This window comes from Gracilinanus agilis, chromosome 1 (genome assembly GCF_016433145.1).
Source record: "Gracilinanus agilis isolate LMUSP501 chromosome 1, AgileGrace, whole genome shotgun sequence".
In the NCBI taxonomy this organism is placed as follows: Eukaryota; Metazoa; Chordata; class Mammalia; order Didelphimorphia; family Didelphidae; genus Gracilinanus; species Gracilinanus agilis.
In genome coordinates this window covers 754,890,305-754,908,498 of record NC_058130.1, presented here as the reverse complement: position 1 = coordinate 754,908,498, position 18,194 = coordinate 754,890,305, and the positions used below count along the sequence as shown (strand labels likewise).

Below are 18,194 nucleotides of genomic sequence, written 5' to 3'. Positions count from 1 at the left end.
ATTCTATCCTGTTCCAACTCTCAGGAACATAGGGCCACCAGGTCCTGCTATGAATGCTAAAGAGTACAATACGATTTGAAAGGATCTAAAAATATCAAGGGTTTACCCAGGGATCACTTGTAACTGAACCATCTTCTCTTCTAAGTGTCAAAATTTGATTTCTAATTTTTCGAGATCTGACAGCTGCAACCACATTTGCCAGTTCTTCCCTAGGTTCGTTGTACCTCAGAAGCCCTTTGTAAAGATTTCACAACTGGGCAGGCAGTTTTGCTCTAGGATTTGTGTTGTTTGTTATAGAACAAACTGGTCTACCACCTGCTGTTGATGTAAATATTCTTTGGCTTAACACATTAAAAGAAAATTATTTTAAACTAATTTGGCTGTAACTGATAGGCAAAAGAATTCCTTGTGATGATCATAGAGAAAACAATATAATGATGCCAATAATCATAATGCCAATGATAACAGCTGGCATTCATATAGCACTTTAAAGTTTGCAGAATGTTGTACACATGTTATCTCATATATCAGTCCATTTGAAACACAATCCAGGGCTGACCTTTCACTGGAAAAATTGCAAAGATAGTAACCAACTACAGAATAATGGAGATAGAAGGAAGCAGGGAAAACATTGAATCTCACCTCCTCATTTTACACAAGAGGACATTAGAGCACAGTGAACTGAACTAATTTAAGGTCACAGCTTTTTGGCAGTAGAGACAAAAGCGGAGCTAAGGTCTCCAGACTCTGTCCACAAAGAACCCTCAAGATAGTCATTTGATGATCAGATCTGGGCAGGGCAGGTTCCAAGGGCAGCATCATTAGAAATGAAGGTTTGAATAAGAAATCATTAAATGCAGAGATGTGGGAGAAACCCAGGGAGAAAGATGACTCCATCTAGTACAGTGATTCCCAAAGTGGGCGCTGCAGTGATCCAGGGGGAGCAGTGATGGCCATAAGTGCATTTATCTTTCCTATTCATTGCTATTAAAATTTAAAAAAAATTAATTTCCAGGGGGCTAAGTAATATTTTTTCTGGAAAGGGGGCGGTAGGCCAAAAAAGTTTGGGAACCCCTGATCTAGTAGATAAAGCAACAGCTCAAAAGACTAAAACTTAGAGGTTTTATTTCTAAATCCTAGCAAAAGGCCTTAGAATCCAAACTCTAACTTATTGGAGGAATAGTTTCTATAATATGCTGGGCAGGTGGGGCATTAGTGTTTATTTAAACACTTCCAATAAAAAAAAGGAGCTCATTACTCAATGAGGCATTCCATGAATGAGTAATTCTAGTTATTTATAAGGCTAAACTCTTGCCCTGCTGTAACTTTTAGCATCCCTCCAATCTCTCTCCTCTCTAATCCATCCTCCACAATGCTGCCAGGAATTCTTCCTCAGGCATAGGTTTAATCATGTCACTCCCCCAGCTTAAAGGCCTCCCCAGTAGCTCCGAGATGCCTCCAGGACAAAATCCAACCTTCCTGACTAGGCATTCAAGGCCCTTCACAATCTCCTTCCAATCTATTCCATTCTTCTTTCCCCATGTTCTACATTTTATTCAAACTAAGTTTCTAGCTGTTCCACCTAGACACATACATGTATTTGGACAGGCCATGTTTCTCAAACATGCAGGTTTGCTCTTGTTTTCATCCATAGGTTGTAGTGAAAAAGATCATTTGGATTTGTAGCTGGGGGAGCTGAGTTCAAATTCCAGCTCTGACAGGCACTCTCAGAGGGAGTCCTGGGCATTTTCTTACAGCTCCAAAATCCTAGGATCTCTGCCTTTCAAATTTCCTATATATCTTGAAGGGTCAGTTGTAGCCCCACCTCCACTGTGCACGTAGCCTCCCTTGTCCTCTACTGTTGTTTTTTCCCTCCTCAAGTATTCCTCCAACATTTCATGTGCTGCCCCCTTTCACTTCCTTCCTTATATTATGCCCAAGCTTATGCCATAGACCCCAACAGAATATAAACTCCTTGACTCATGCATTTAGGCAACTGGCATTTATCAGTGCCTACTACATACCAGGCTTTGTGTTAAAAGCTGGGGATACCAAAAGAAAAGGCAAAAGACAGCTCCTGCTCTCAAAGACGGCACAGTTTAAGGAGAGAAGACAACATGCAAACAATTATGGAGAAAAAGGATATGTGTATATATATATATACACACACACACATATAGAATAAGTTTGAGACAATCTCAGAGGAAAGGCACCAAGATTAAGGAAGACTGGGGACAGCTTCCTGTAGAAGACTTTAGCTAAAACTTAAAGAAAGTCAGAGAAGTCAGAAGGTGGAGAGGAGGAAGAACATTCTAGGCAAAGGTGGCAGCCAGAGAAAACACTCAGCATCAATGGATCTCAGAGTATGTGGTAGGGAGTAAGGTTTAAGACTAAAAAAATTAGGAAGGAGCCTAGTTATGGAGGGCTGTAGAACCTAAACAGGGGGTTTTCTATTTGACCCTAGAGATAATAGATTACCACTGGAACTTGTTGAATGGAAGGCGTGTGAATCAGACTTGTACTTCAAGAAGATCAATCTGACAGCTGAATGGTGGATGTGGGAAGAGACCTGAGGCAGGTGAACCCACCAGCAGGCAATAGCCTGAACAACAGTTCATGTGTGAAGCGATGGGGGCCTGTATCAGGGTGGTAGCAGTGTCAATGGAGATGAAAGAGTGTATACAAGAGACGTTAAAAAGGGAGAAACAACAGGGCTTGACAACTCAATAGATATGAGATGATGAGGGATGAGAGAGAGTGAGAAGCTGTGATTTTGGGTTACTAGGAGACTGGTGGTGCCCTTGACATAAATAGGGAAGTTAGGATGAGAAGATTTCTGAGAAAAAGATAATGGGTTCAGTTTTGAATAGGTCAAGTTTAAACTGCTTATAAGATAACATGTTTGAGATGTCTAACAGGCAGCTGGGGACGTGAGATGGAAGTTGGGAGGAAGGTTAGGGCTGAACAAATAAATCTAAGAATCATTTACAAAGAGACAACAGTTGAATACAATGGAAATGATAAGATCACCAAATAAAATAATAGAAGAGAATAGAAGAGGGCCCAGAATAGACCTTGAGAAGCACACATGGTTAATAGGTATCAAAAGCCAGCAAAGGAAGCTGAGGAATGGTAAGATAGGCAGAAGGAGAACCAAGAGAGAGTAGTGTCATGAAAACATAGAGAGAAGTATCCAGCAGAAGAGGATGATAAGGCAATACCAAAGACTGGGGAGAAGTCAAGAGGAATGAGGATTGAGAAAAGACCCCTGGATTGGACAATCAAGGGCTCAGGGATGAATCTGGGGAGCATAGTTTTCACTGAATCATGTGATCAGAAGCCACATTTTAGAGAATGAAGAGAGAGTAAGGGGAAAAAAAAGTGGAGGAATTTCTTAAGAGGTTTAGCCACAAAACAAAGAAGAGATATAGATGATGGCTGGGAGGATTGGCTGGGATAGTTCTCATTTTTGTACCTAATAGGAACTTAATATTGAATTAGTCCTAATTCTGGCCTCTGGGCAACAAAGAACAAATCTCAGATTTATTACTTCTTTCACATGATAGCCCTTGTATCCTCTTAGTCTCCATAACAAACCCTAATTCTTTTACCCATTTTACTTTATCTCAAAGGAGTTTCCAGAATCCTCATCATTTTGATACTCTCCTCTGGAAAGCATTATTTGTCAACAATCCATGGTACATGAACTGAATATACTACTACAGATACAGTTTGACCATAATATGGACACTGCATTTCTAACTAACACAGCCTACAAATATATTAGCTTTTAGAGAAGCTACATCATACTGTTGTTGGTGTGAAGAGTGAATCAAACTTTCTTTGTCTATCAATCAGCAACTTTTAAATTAATCAATCAAAATCTTAAACATCCCTACTTGACACTAAGTAAGAGAGTGCAAGTCACTTACTAAAGTAGGTGACAACTCCAGAGGCAACTTCCCTGCTCCTGGGCAGTGCTAGACAAACTGAAAGACTGCAATTGGTTCCTGTAAAGTGGAGGAAGGGATAGGAAGTGATGTGGAAAAAGGACTATAAGAAGTCCTGAACTTCCTGTCCAAGGGACTTCACCTTCAACCAACCTTCAATCTTGGCTCTTGGACTGCTTCTTGGAGGACTGCTCCTGGATCTTCCCCTTTGGGCTTCAGAGTGGGAGGACTTCGCCTTGGGACTTGGTCTTCGGTCTTCTCCTTTGGAGTTCATCTTGGGTGGGTGAGTAGCTGCTTTCCTTTCCTGGCTTCTAAAGAGATTGGTTCCAGAGATGCCTGCTGTGGCTTTGGAGGAGGCTGCGTTGATGGAACTCTAGCTGAAAATACCACCTGACATGGAGAAGCCCCTGCAGGGCTGAGCCTCACCTCACTGGAGAAGGGCTAGTAGGTTTGTTAAAACCTGTCTTTTTAGCTACCTTTTTCCATTTTCACTCTACCTCTTTGTAAATAAAACTACTAAAAGCCATTTTTTATTTAAGTTATAATATCTTTAAATCAGCAACTAAAATATTGCTATAGAATTCTCATATTTATTTAATTTCTTACATTGGCTTACAATAAGTTTGTGGTAAATAAAACCCACATGAATTGCCATGCTAGATCTCCCTTGTACAATACTTGTTCAATTGATTATTTATAGACAGAGGTAAGTATGGTGTACTGAAAACAGTACTAGACTTGGAATGGAGAGAGTACTGGGTTTCATCACCACATCTGACACTGACTCAACTGAGGGGATTATGGACAAATCACTTGATTTTGCTTCGCTTCCATTAATTTATCTGTAAGATGGGAACAATACCACTGATAGTACCAATGGTGTAAAGCTATTATGAGAATCAAATGAGATGTGCATAAAGTGCTCTGTAAGCAATAAAATGTGATATGAATGTCAACTATTTTTTAGTCTAATTGAATTTATTCTACTGTATTTAGTTTTATTTTACTGAAAACTTGGTAAGCATGACTTCATTTATTTAGAATTCATCTCCCATTTATTAAACCTTTGTTTTTACTGAAATCATTGTTAAAAATATTAAGTAGTGACAGGACCAAAGGAGGAACATCTGGTGATACTTTTCTAGAGACCTTTCTTAGAGATGACACTAATCTATTAATCAATTCTTGTTCAGTATTGTTATAAAATCAGCTGCAAGTCACTTTACCTGTATCTGTCATAAAAACTGAATGTAACTGTAAAGAAGATATTTAACTCACTTACTTAAAAATCCTGCTCTGCTCTGCTTAAATTTATTTATTTTTATTTTTTATTTTTTTAAACCCTTAACTTCTGTGTATTGGCTCCTAGGTGGAAGAGTGGTAAGGGTGGGCAATGGGGGTCAAGTGACTTGCCTAGGGTCACACAGCTGGGAAGTGTCTGAGGCCAGATTTGAACCTAGGACCTCCCGTCTCTAGGCCTGACTCTCAATCCACTGAGCTACCCAGCTGCCCCCTGCTTAAATTTATTTTTAAAAGTTATATCCTACTATAGCTGAAATTTCTAAAATAATTCTAAATCCATTATAAAAAGCAAGTGTATATGTTATGCCTCTTAAGACATTGTTCAATTCAAATTCAGGCAAAAGAGACAACTTCCAATAGCAAAAAAAATTTAAAGTAAAGTTTGAAAATGTGAGTTTAAGAAGGGGAAATTCTTTCCCATCAAGGATATTTATGTTAACATCAATATTTTCAGATATTTTCTTTCTTTTTTTCTTCTATGGTTTCTTTTGTGGACTAAAGACAGAACAAGCATTCCAAATGCTTGTTAAGAAATGACCAGATATGGTGGGCAAAGTACTGGGAGTCAGAGAAGCTGCAAGGCCTTTAGCAAATCACTTTACATTTTGGTTTCTTCAGTCATTCAAAGGGGATAATATTGCCCCTCTGGGGGTTTTAATGGGGAAGGTGTTTTAGAAACTTTAAAGCACTATATATATGGGATGTCCGTTATTCACTTTGGAGTGAAGCAGTCAGAGAGAAAAGACCAAAAGGGGAAAGGAAACTGCTGACAGATGAGAAAAGCTGTTTCCAAGGATTTTTGAAACTGACTGCCCTGTAATACCACAGATACAAACTTCTCCTTAGAAGGAATGTACTCTAAGAAGTTGAGGGTAACATGAAAAGAAGTCTCTCTGACAAGTACACATAGGACTAGCTTAGGCAATAATGAACATCAGTGAAAAAAGTAGCAAATTTCTTTAAATTTAATTCTGATGTTATATAATATTTTAAAAATAGGATACTCATTATGGTTATCATCTTTATCTGTTTTGTGAATCAACTATGAAGAGGCATTAGGCTGATCTGATGATGAATTTTTTTTTGGTTATGGAAACCCAATAAGACAAAGCAAAGTAAAAAATTATTCTTGTGCTTTTGTGATGATGGTGGCAGAGGGGCAAAAACAAGCCAAAAAAGGGGCAGCAAGGTGGCTTGGTGTATAGAGAGCCAGGCCTGGAGATGGGAGGTTCTAGATTCAAATCTGGCTTCAGATACTTTCTAGCTATATGACCCCAGGCAAGTAACTTAACCCTATTTGCACTCTTCTGCCTTATACTTGGAGAAAATACTTAATATTAATTCTAAGATAGAAGGTAAGCATTAAAAAAACCAACAAATACAAACCAGGGCAGAAAGTGCTTCTCTAAGAAGCACACAGTTTTTAGACCATCAATAAACTTCAATTTGATTACTGGTACTCCAAAGGTAAGCTTCTTGTCCTCTTCTCTAAATTTTTCTATCATGCCCTGAAAGCTCATCATCCTACCAGACTACATCAGCCATGGATCTCATACTTCTTTGGTACTCTCTGCCCCTGGAATCCATTTGACTGAAGGGAGTGAAAAAGCTCTTCCTCAAATCTCCATTTAAAGAGAATATCAGACCAGCCATCTCTTCATTTCTTACCTGACTAAAATTCTTTGGATTTTCCCATTTTACCCCACTGGTACCACTGTCAAGTACTCCTCCCTCCCACCCTGGCACATAGTCAATAAATGTTTACAGACTGACTGATTGCTCAATGACCAACAACCAGCATAAATTGCTGGAGAAGATAAATAATATTGAACTTGACATACATGTTCTACATGAAATGAAATGAAAAGGTAGTTGTAGCTGAATAGAAGGAGGGCTCATAGAGCAAAGAAAAAGTTGGTAGAGTTTTATTGTATGCTCAAATGCAACAAGAAATATTATTTCACGGCATACTTGGTCATCATATATTATGGTACTAATGATACTTGATATTGATGTAGGAATTATCTTTAAGTCAGCTGCTAAAGTACAGTTAGACTACCTACTCAACAAAGCTAAGATCAGAATTAATATTTTTTTAAATAAAAAAGATACAGTATTCAACTGAAACAACTTATTTCTAAACTATTTAAACCCATAGCTAAAAATCAGAAATGAGTTATGAATGATAGAAACAATATCAACAACAAGTAAAGTAATTTTACCAGCAGTTTAACCAATGTAAATTAATCTTTTCCATGAGACCAAAAGAGCCCACAAAGTGACTTAGTCAGCAAATATTGGACTTACTTGCCAAACAGAGAGAGATGACAACACTGGGTTAGAATATAAGCTAATTTGTAAAATCTTATGAAGAAGGATGATGGATGATTATGAGTGGTCTCATTAAACATGAAGAAGTAATAGAGGGCAAAACAGGTTTGAAGAAAGCCTGGCAAGATGTCCAACTAAGCAAAGTCATTACAAATGCATTAAGGGATTAAAAAAAGATGGACTAAAATCAAGAAAAAAGCAGAAGAGATTTAGAAAAAGTACTTAAATTTTTTCCATCAAAGACAACAGGATAATACATGAGCCCTAACATGACAGTTTCAGATATGCTTAATAGAAAGAGAAATGTCACAAAAGAGAACAAAGAGAAGGAAAGTAGTCAGATTGAACTGAGAGAACTATGCTGAAAGTGAGCCAGTTTTGAAGGCATAAAAGAAAATGGAGAGGAGAAAGATACCAAAAGTGTGGGCAAAAAAATCTGAGACCTTATTAATACTGAAAAATACAACAGGTAGAACATCTACATTTACTGATCTCCTACCTTCTCATGTGTGCCTACTTTCTCGTCTATATAAAAACTTAATGAGAATCATCTATATGTGTGAATCAAGAGCATTCATGAGGTTGATAGACTCTTTTATAAGTTGCCTCATATCCATACATTAAAATCATTCAAGATTCTTTGGAAGATATAACCATAGAAATAATCTTTTGATATTTGATATTGATAGAGAGATATACATTTGTCAAAGTTATTCATTACCATAATGGTTAGCCAACAAACACTTAATAAAATGCTTGCTATTTGCCAGGCACTGTGCTAAAAGCTGGGATGGAGGAGATTCTGCAGAGCCTCTATGGATAGAGATCTTCTAGATGCCCCTGTTTGCAGATGACATTGTGCTAACTGCATCAAATCTCAGAAGACTGCAGAGGCTCCTGGAAGAGATCTGTAATTACTCCAAGGAGTTTGGTTTCTCCAACCATAGAGGAAAGACCAAGCAGATGAAGAAGATCTACTGCCCAGATTTCAATAGCATTTAGATGGATACTCTATGGAGCTTATCCAGAAATATGTACATCTGGTATAGACAGCACAGATGAGCAATGAGTTGGGTCCAAAACTGAATAGGAGAGTAAGTCTGGATTGGGAAATTGCAATGTTTCTTTAATGACTCAACTTCCTATGAAAAGTGAGAATCACACAGAGGGGAATGGCGAATTCATGATAGATGTTAAGCAGGCTGAAATATATAATCAAAAAGGCACTTTGGGGGGCAGCTGAGTAGCTCGGTGGTTTGAGAGCCAGGCCTAGAGACGGGAGGTCCTGGGTTCAAATCTGACCTCAGACACTTCTCAGCTGTGTGACCCTGGGCAAGTCACTTGACCCCCATTGCCTACCCTTACCACTCTTCTGCCTTGGAGCCAATACACAGTATTGACTCCAAGATGGAAGGTAAGGGTTTAAAAAAAAAATTAAAAAAAAAAGGCACTTTGAAGAACAGGAATAAAACATATAATCAAGAAATTATGTAAAGAAGATGGTTTGGTCAATTATAATAATGAGGGATGATAGCCTTTACCCATATAATGTCATAAAGAAGCAAGGAAAGATAGGTAGGTATGATAGGTAGGTATGGCCAAACTGTGATTTATGTTACATTGGAGAGAACTCCCACATTTGAAATTGAGATCCACTTGAGTATTTGAGTAACAGTTATAATTTTTATTGAAAAAAATAACAGAAAAGAAAAAGGTCTCTTTAAGTTAATTGGGTCCATGAGAATTCTGGCTATTTAATATAGCAGTCCATAAGCAAAGGACTACCATTAGTTTAGTAGCAATGTACATTAATTGTAGGTAAAGTACTTAGGAGGATTTATACAGCCTCTTTAGTTTGGGGTTTTGAAACTCCAAAATAAGAAAGATATGGTAAATGTCTTAGCAAGAGGAGGGGTCAAGGTGATATATCTCCTAGCGTTAACAGCTACGTTTTCTACTTACTATATAGTCTTTTTCCATCCTCTTTTCTAACCTCCACAAACATGTGGTCCAAGTATCCATTTTCTTTATTTCTTATAAATTATATTCCCAGTATCACAGAAACTCAGAATATCAGATATAGAGGGACTTCTGAGGCCAGAGCCCAACCTGTCCTTCAATGAGAGTCCCAGCTGTCTACCTTCCTTTGTTTCAATACTTCCAAGGAGGAGGAGTGGTCAATTGCACTTTAAATAGCTCTAATAGTCGGTATTTTCCCTCTGACATCAAGCTTAAACTTGCCTCTCTGCAAATTTTCACCCACTGTTCCTGGTGATATCCTCTGAGGTCAAGTAGAATAGGCCTAATCTTCCTCTGACACTCCCTAAAATACTAGAAGACAGCTATCAAGTCTCCCTTAAGTCTGGGCTAAGTTTACTAATTATTCTCTTTTTTTTCCAAGTTTGAAATGTCCTTTTCTTAGTCTTCTAAGACTAAGCCTCTCTCTTTCACCTCCATATCTTATGTGTGAAACACTATTCATGTCATCCACACATGTGGGTTGTTTTATGGTGCCCTGACAGTTAGACCCTCTTAGAAGGCAGGGTCTTCTGTGGTAACAATTTAGGTGTTAGAACTGATCCCTGTAGAACATCAATCACATGTTGACACTCACTAAGCCACTTACTAAAGCGTGACTCTTTAGTCAACTGTAAGAATTCTAAGAAGAGTGGAATAGAACATATTTCCTCAGTTGTAGCTAAAACTATTAGAAGATGAGAAACTTTACTGAAATCCTCATATATTACATAATATTTTGCTTCCCACATATTTTCCTCATGACCTATCACCTTATCAAAGTAGGAAGTAAAATTGGCATATCATAATTTGCTCTTCACAAAAATCACACTGATTGCTCCTGAGTACTTTCTGTTCTCTTAGTTAACTGTCAAATGATTATTGGATGGCTTGTTCTAGTAACTGTCTGGTATTCTATCAAAATCAACTCCACACCTATCATAATAATCAGAGGCATCTTTTTTTTCCTTAATATATTTTTTTAAAATCCTTACCTTCTGTCTTGGAGCCAATACACTGTATTGGCTCCAAGGCAGAAGAGTGGTAAGGGTAGGCAATGGGGGTCAAGTGACTTGCTCAGGGTCACTACAGCTGGGAAGTGTCTGAGACCAGAATTGAACCTAAGACCTCCCATCTCTAGGTCTGGCTCTCAATCCACTGAGCTACCCAGCTGCCCCCTTTTCCTTAACATTTTGAAAGAAATGAGTATCACATTTGCCCTTTTCCAGTCTTCAGGACTTCTCCTGTTTACTAGGCATTCTCAAAAATAACAGAGAATATCTTGGTACAAGCTCTCTTTCTAGTACAAAGAAAAGTCTGAAACTACCACCTGATAATCTAATTTTACTGAACTATAAGCACTGTCAAACATTTCTTCATACATGCACAGTGTCTATGAATTATAATCCACTGCTGCATATTATTTGTGTGTGAGAGAGAAAAGAGCAAACTGTCAGTAGATGACAAGCTCTCCTATAAAATAAAACTACTGGGTAATTAATCATTTTCTCCCCTGAACCAAGGACTGTCATAGAACACAGACTATAAAGCCTTCTGAACATCATTAAAAATATTCTCTTAACAACAGGAAATATGGGCACTGATACTAAAGGCTGAAAGGAAATATTCCAAGGAAGTGTAGTTTTAAGCCCATTAGATACTACTCCCTAGATCAGTGGTAGGCAACCTTTTGAGCTTGGTGTGTCAAACTTCACCAAAAAACTGAGCATAACTCAGTGTGTCACTGTGAGAAAAACCCATAATTTTGCAATATTTATAGTTTAAATAACAAAAATGTGTAATTGTAATATATTAATATATTGATAAACTAAAAGAGGTAAATTAATATAAGTAGAATTGTCATCTACAGTGCACAGAGTGTCTACACTACACTACAGCAAATGTTTCATCCTCAGCATGCGGTCGTGTGCCATCAAAAATGGCTCTGCGTGTCAGCACTGACACGTGTGTCATAGGTCTGCCACCACCGCCTTAGAGCCATCAAAAGGCAAGCTGAAGGACCACAATTAGTGGTACTCCAAAAAAGACATTGTATTAAAAATTGAGATTTTGATGTCTCTGATGATTCAATTTTTGGTTCAGTTTTCCTTTTCATTCCATGTGCCATTACCTCATCAATTTTGACATTCACTTTAATAATTCTTTTAACATTCTTGCCTCATGTTTCTTCATCTCTTTAAATCCAATAACCTGTCTCCACTTCTACACACCCACTGACATACTTCCATAATCCCTGCCTCCGTACAATGTCTTACCAGCCTGCTGTACCCAAGATCAGTTACCTTAATGTGTTTCTACTGCTCTAGAATACCTTGCCAAAATAGCTTCCCTTGTGGCTTTGACAATTCCCAGACCTAGGGAATCCCTACTGCCTGCATTCTCAACTCCCACTTACAGGCTGCTATTCATGGCCAAAAAATAAAATAAAACAAAATAACAATACCAGGCTGATCTGGTTCATTATAAATTAATGTTATCTAACCTCAGGAGGGGGGTTGGGTTCATTATGGGTTTGCCAATTTATTTCTTGATGACTCCCTATCATGACTATTACAAATTATTTCTATTGTCAATTCTCAGTCTCAGTAAATGGGCTCACATTCTAATTCTCCAAGAAGAAAAAGGGCATCATAAAACATTTCCTTTATCTTTCCTTCCTTTAATCTCAAACTCTCTCTAAATCTTCCTCTATCCAAGATAGTATTTTATTCAAAGTAATCAATAAACATCTGTTGAATTATATGCCTCTTTGAATTAATTAACATTTTTAAATTAATGAGACAGCTAGAAGGCACAAAATCGAGAGGGCACTGGACTTGCAGTCACAAAGAGCTGAGTTTAAATCTAGTCACAGACAAGCCACATAACCACCTCTGGCTGTTCAGTTTCCTCATTTGTAAAATAGAAAGAATAGCAGCCTTTCCTTCCCAGGATTGTTATGAGGATCAAATGAGATAATATTTGTAAGATGCTTAGCACGATGCCTAGCACATACTAAGTGCTAAAAAAAAATGTTAGCTATTAATAAGAGAGGCACATTTGATAAACTACTGACAGTTATAAACTGGTCCAATGGTCTGAAAAATCATTTAGAATGATTTGAGATAAGTTACTCTTTGACCCATCAATCCCTATAATGAGAACATACTTTAAGGAAGTCAAAGACATAAAGAAAAGTCCCATATATACTAAAATATCATAGCAGTATTTGTTGTTGTCACAAAGTGGGGTGAATGTGAGTGCCCATCAACTGGCAAATGGCTGAAGAAATTGGGTTATCTAAATTTAATTGAATGTTGTTATTACAGCATAAGAAACAATGAATATAAGGAATTATAAGATACATTAGAAGACTTGTACAAGTTAATACCGAATGAAACAAGGAGAATACTAATATAACCAGTAAATATAATAAATGAAAACAACGCTAAAAGGCAGCAGCTGATCATCAATCAATTCAATGATTCCAGAACTGATGAAGAAGTATATGTCCTACCTTTTGGAGGAGAGGTTACTGACTGTAGAGACAGAATAAGTTCTACATTTTTGGACAAGGCCAACACAACACAAATTTGTTTTCTTTGTTTAAACAATTGTTGCAAGATAAAACTTTTTTTGGGGGAGAGGAGGTGACTTTTTGAAAGTAGTGGGAAGAGGAAAAATCTAAGAAACATACAGAAGAGCGGGGCAGCTATGGATAGAGGGCCAGGTCTAGAACTGGGAAGTTCTTAATTCAAATGTAACATCAGGTACTTCCTAGCGGTATGACCCGGAGCCAACTGCCTGGCACTTGCCACTCTTCTGCCTTAGAATTGATACTTAGTAATGAGTAAGGGTTTTTAAAAAAAAAAACAGATGGAAAGGAGCAGAAGGAAGTTTAGAAGAAAACACAGACGACAAGGCCAGTGTGAGTATACCACCTTATCATTTATGGTTTTTTTTAAATTCCCCAAATGGATGGCTTCATATGCAATCTTCTTTTTCTGTCCTTTGTATAAATGAATAGTCATGATTGATAATTCTCAAGTTCATGATTAAAAAAACAGAAAAAAAGAAGAAAAACTTCAGTAGTTCTCTGTCACCTTTTGGATCAAATATCAACTCTTTTGTCTGGCATTTAAAGTTCTTCACAACATAATTTCTCCATTCCTTTCCAGTCTTCCTACACATTCCCCACTTGATGGTCAGCAATACCAGCCTCTTTGCCACTGTTCACAATGTAAGGTTTCATCTCTCCTTCTTGCGTCTTTGCCCTGACTGCCCTTTATGTTGTTTTAGATTCTTCTCTTCCCCTCAGTCTGCTCGAATCTCTGGTTTCCCACAAAACTCCACTCAAGTGCTACCTTTTACCTGAAGCCTTTCCTGAGCTTCCCAGCTATCAGTACCCCCCACCAACTACCTTGCATTCATTTTGTAAATGGATATTCTACATATAATTATATAGGGTGTCCCCAAAGTCTTAGTGCAGTGTTAGTGCTCTTAAGACTTTGGGGGCTGTAGATGTACCTGTTGCCTTCCTTGTCATACTGTAAGCTCCTAGAAGGCAAGAACTGTCTCACTTTGGACTTTGTAGGATACCCAATACATGGTAAGTGCTTGATTTATTGATAGGCAAATTGGCTTTCTTGCTTTTTCTCATATCCAATGTTCCATTTCTTATCTCTACGCCTTTGCACAGGCTGATCCCATCCCAGGAATATATCTCAAGCTTTCTTCAAAGCCCAGCTCAAGCATTTCCTCTTGTATGAGCTTTTCCTAATCCCCAGAACCTAGAAATGACTCAGTATTTATATTTGTATTCACTTAGATATCTACATGTTTCTCCAACCAGGAGAATATACGATCCTTGTGATAGACTTTTATTTTTCTCTTTGTAGCCTAACTGTCCAGAATAGAAGAATGCCTGTAGGCATGCAGTAGGCATGTAATAATCGATTGACTGATGAAAACCACGGAGCTAATTAAGGTAGCATATAAACACTGAGGACTTTTTTTGATAATCCAACTAGGCCACCATCTGTATTTATGGAATCTCTATTACTAGAATTCTAGTATCATGGAAAAAACAATAAGGGGACGGATGGGAGATGGGTTTTACTTGCATCATTGTTACTAAATCACTTTTTTCACTTGGGCAAAACAGTTACATTTTCTCTGCTTTAGTTCCCACAAATATAGAAAATGTAATTTATTCAACAAAACTGGACAATTATATGGGGAAAATGTGAAAGCAATTACAAAACTTACAAGTACTATCAAAATATAAGATATTTTATTTTTAATAGTTAGATGATTGTTGTAATATTTCAGGTTCTAATGGCCAAATATTGTTGGGATAGAAACCTCTTGGTAAAATTTCTTTTTCTGACCAATTTATGGCCATAAAACTTAGCAATCATTCTAATTCAATATTTTCATTTTACAGATGAAGAAACTAAGGTACAAAGTGAGATCATGTTTCTTCTCTCCAAGGTCACACAGTTAATAAGTGACTGTACAGCCATGACTAGATTTGGGGGCTTTTGATTCTTGACATCAATTTGGTGTTTTGATACGCTCTCACACTCTCTCTCTGTCTTTTTCTCTCTGTCTCTCTTTCTCTTTCTCGGCCAACCCTAGAGACTAATCTACAATTACACGTTTATATTTTTATTGATTAATGCCCATTCACTTTGCTTTATTTGGGACATTTTTGATTTGTCAAGTTACTAGCAAAACCAAAAATAAGGATAATTTGGTTTTGAAATAAAAACACAAGACTATACCATTTAAAAATAATTAAATTTAAAATTTCTAAACGTCCCATTCTATCAAGGAAATCCCTGAAAGAACATGAAAACAGTTTTCATTTTCATTTTAAAGGTTTATAAACTACATTTTACTCTTTTATTCAGTTTCATTATTTTTGTAAAGTAGGAATAACTTTTTAGTCAAGTGTATTACTAGCTCTGGCTAGCAACAGTCCAGGCCTCTGTATTTACCTCCTCTCCTTTCAGAACTTCGGTGCCATCAAATTCTCGGGTCTGTGTCGCCTTCAATGACACTTCTCGCTCAAGATTGGACAGCTTCTCCTTGGCTTCCTGGAGCTCTTCAGCTTTGGCTTCTTTTTTACGAGAAATGATGGATGCCTGTATATGTGTGGTCAGTGTACAATGAATGTCATCAGTCCAACAAAACTGTACCTTGTTACTCATTCATAAAATTAGTCAGATAATGAAATCAATTCAATTATTCACATGAAAGCAAGGCATTTTGTGGATAATCTGTGGTAAGTGAGCAATATTTCAGTCACCACTGATTCCCTTATATGTTATTAGCTCCTTAAATCAGAGTACACAAAGAAATTAAACCTTAACTTAAACAGTAGATACTTAAGAAGGCAAGTAGATTGAAATATGGTGCCAAATAGCTATTTGGTTAAATTCTAACAGTCCAAATATAGGTTTCAAATCCAGACATTCCACTGATTGATGATATTTAGACAAAGCTTCTACTAGGTTGATTTCTGCTTAGGGCCATGACTGCAAACTTTGTACTGGCTAGAAAGTACTATGAAGCTTCCCCAAATGATCCATGCATCCTAGGTCAAAATATCTGGCAAACTGTCTATATATGGAATGGTGCACATAGTTCTCTGAAAATATTCAATAGCAGCAGGAATCCTTGTACAAGTTTTTCAGAAAATGTTAGAAGGTCCCTACAGGAATTTATTTGGTAGTTTAGACATGGCAAACGAAACAAAAAATCCAAGGCTATAAAATGTTCTCCACCCATAGTAGGCCCCTATGTTCTCTCTGAGAGTTAGCTATGATGGAGCGTACTTGCCAAAGGCTCTTGATTAAAACCTAAATTTCTACATAATTTAATATATCAAGGATCTATGATTTTGTTTTTTCTCCACTGACCCAAATCACAATTCATGTACATTTTAGAATCCAGTCTTGAGTTACAATGGATAAAATATTCATTCTTTAACCAGACCAGGGAAAAGCCTTTCCCAATCAGATGGGGAGGTGAATGGGTATAGGGGGCTCCAAGAAGCAACTCAAGACTTGCCAGGCTTTGTGCCCCATTGGCATGGACTTTATGCCACAATGAGGCATCAGAGCAGGACTTTAGTGGGGGACAAGAGTTTTGGATACTGTGCCCTCATTTATTTATGCATGCAAATCTAAAAAAGCCATAACTAGAAAAGTTATGATGCTTTCTAATTCATTACATTTTGGAAAATAGAAGACCCAAAGTTATCTTCATGAAAAACATAATAAAATTCCATGTTTCCTGACAGAAGCAGAAAAACAGTTCTCCAGAAAGCAGACTCAAAGGAAACTAGTCATTATCAGGAAAAATATTTGGTTTCATACTTGAACACACACCTTTTGTAGTTTTCCTACAAATTCTTATCTGTAGATTAGTATTAAAAAAGAACATTCGTTCTTTACTTCCTTCTCACTTGAAACTTGTAGATAATACATTCCAGAAATTCATAAAGGCAGCTCTGTGACAGAATTACAACTCCAAATGCACTAGGCAGAACAGCTAGAACCCTTACCTGTTGCCTGTACAATGAAAGTTTGCCTTCAATTGGTTCATTTCTCATCATTTTCTTTTCAATGAGCTGATTGATCTGGGTATTCACTTCATTTATCTGAAACAGGTCCAAAGTTTAAAAAAAAAAAAAAAAGATTAAGGATTTTCCATGCTTCTCTGGGCTGGGAATCCATTTGATAGTGCAAACCAAATTTGATCAGACCAAACCACCTTTTGACTCTGTAGTTCTTAGCAGTATCTACATATACAAAAAAGCAAATGACTTTATAGCAGAAACACCTTCTTGAATGTAAAAAGTAGTATATTATATTTATAAAATTCCTTTCATGTTTTCCAGGAATTTGGTAAAAAAATTCTTTAATTCCAACATAATATCAATTACATACTGTACTAGATTGTTCTATACTAGATCTATACCATCACATTATTTGCAATTCAGTGCATTTCCATAACTTTTATACTTCATCGAATAGATGATTTTTTAGAAGTTCAGTGAAATATACTCACATGCATACACATGTATTTAAAAAACCTAAAATTGCCCAAATCTGAAAACTAAAGCTGGTTAAATCCTGAGTCCAGACATAAGAGACTTTTATAAGCAATAAATTAACTGTGTAACAATGGCACTAAATTATACATGAACTAACCTATGACTCAAAATCCTTCAAATCTGTCTTAGATGTCTCATAAATTTAGGCCAGTTAAAAGGATGAATGGGATGGAAATACACATTACTTTCAGTGGCTCATACATTTGCTGGGTTTTTCTATGTTTTTTTTTCTTTTATCAAGTACCCTTAGTCATGAAATACTGAAATAGCAAGTCATAAAGTTAAAATTGCCTCTCAATATGCTTAAATTGATCATTAAAAAAATGTGTCTGATTAATGCTTATTACTTAAGAACCAAAAATCCTAATGTGATCAAGGATTTCATAAGGAATTACAGATTAAAATTTTAATAACACAATATCTGGCATAAAAGACTAATCAAATACATTTGCTTTGAATGGGAAGTTGGC

The 18,194-nt window shown here is 36.9% G+C and overlaps 1 protein-coding gene across 2 annotated transcripts in view; it reads right to left on the bottom strand.

The window, feature by feature from the left end:
* IFT81 (intraflagellar transport 81) overlaps nucleotides 1-18,194 on the bottom strand; it is a 70,334-nt gene that overhangs the window by 31,912 nt on the left and 20,228 nt on the right. For both annotated transcript variants that reach the window (XM_044673429.1, XM_044673436.1), the window contains 2 exons: nucleotides 17,173-17,268; nucleotides 15,602-15,748 (listed from right to left, as the gene is read on the bottom strand). In XM_044673429.1, the coding sequence (XP_044529364.1) occupies nucleotides 15,602-15,748; nucleotides 17,173-17,268 (243 nt within the window). The remainder of the gene's footprint in view (nucleotides 1-15,601; nucleotides 15,749-17,172; nucleotides 17,269-18,194) is intronic.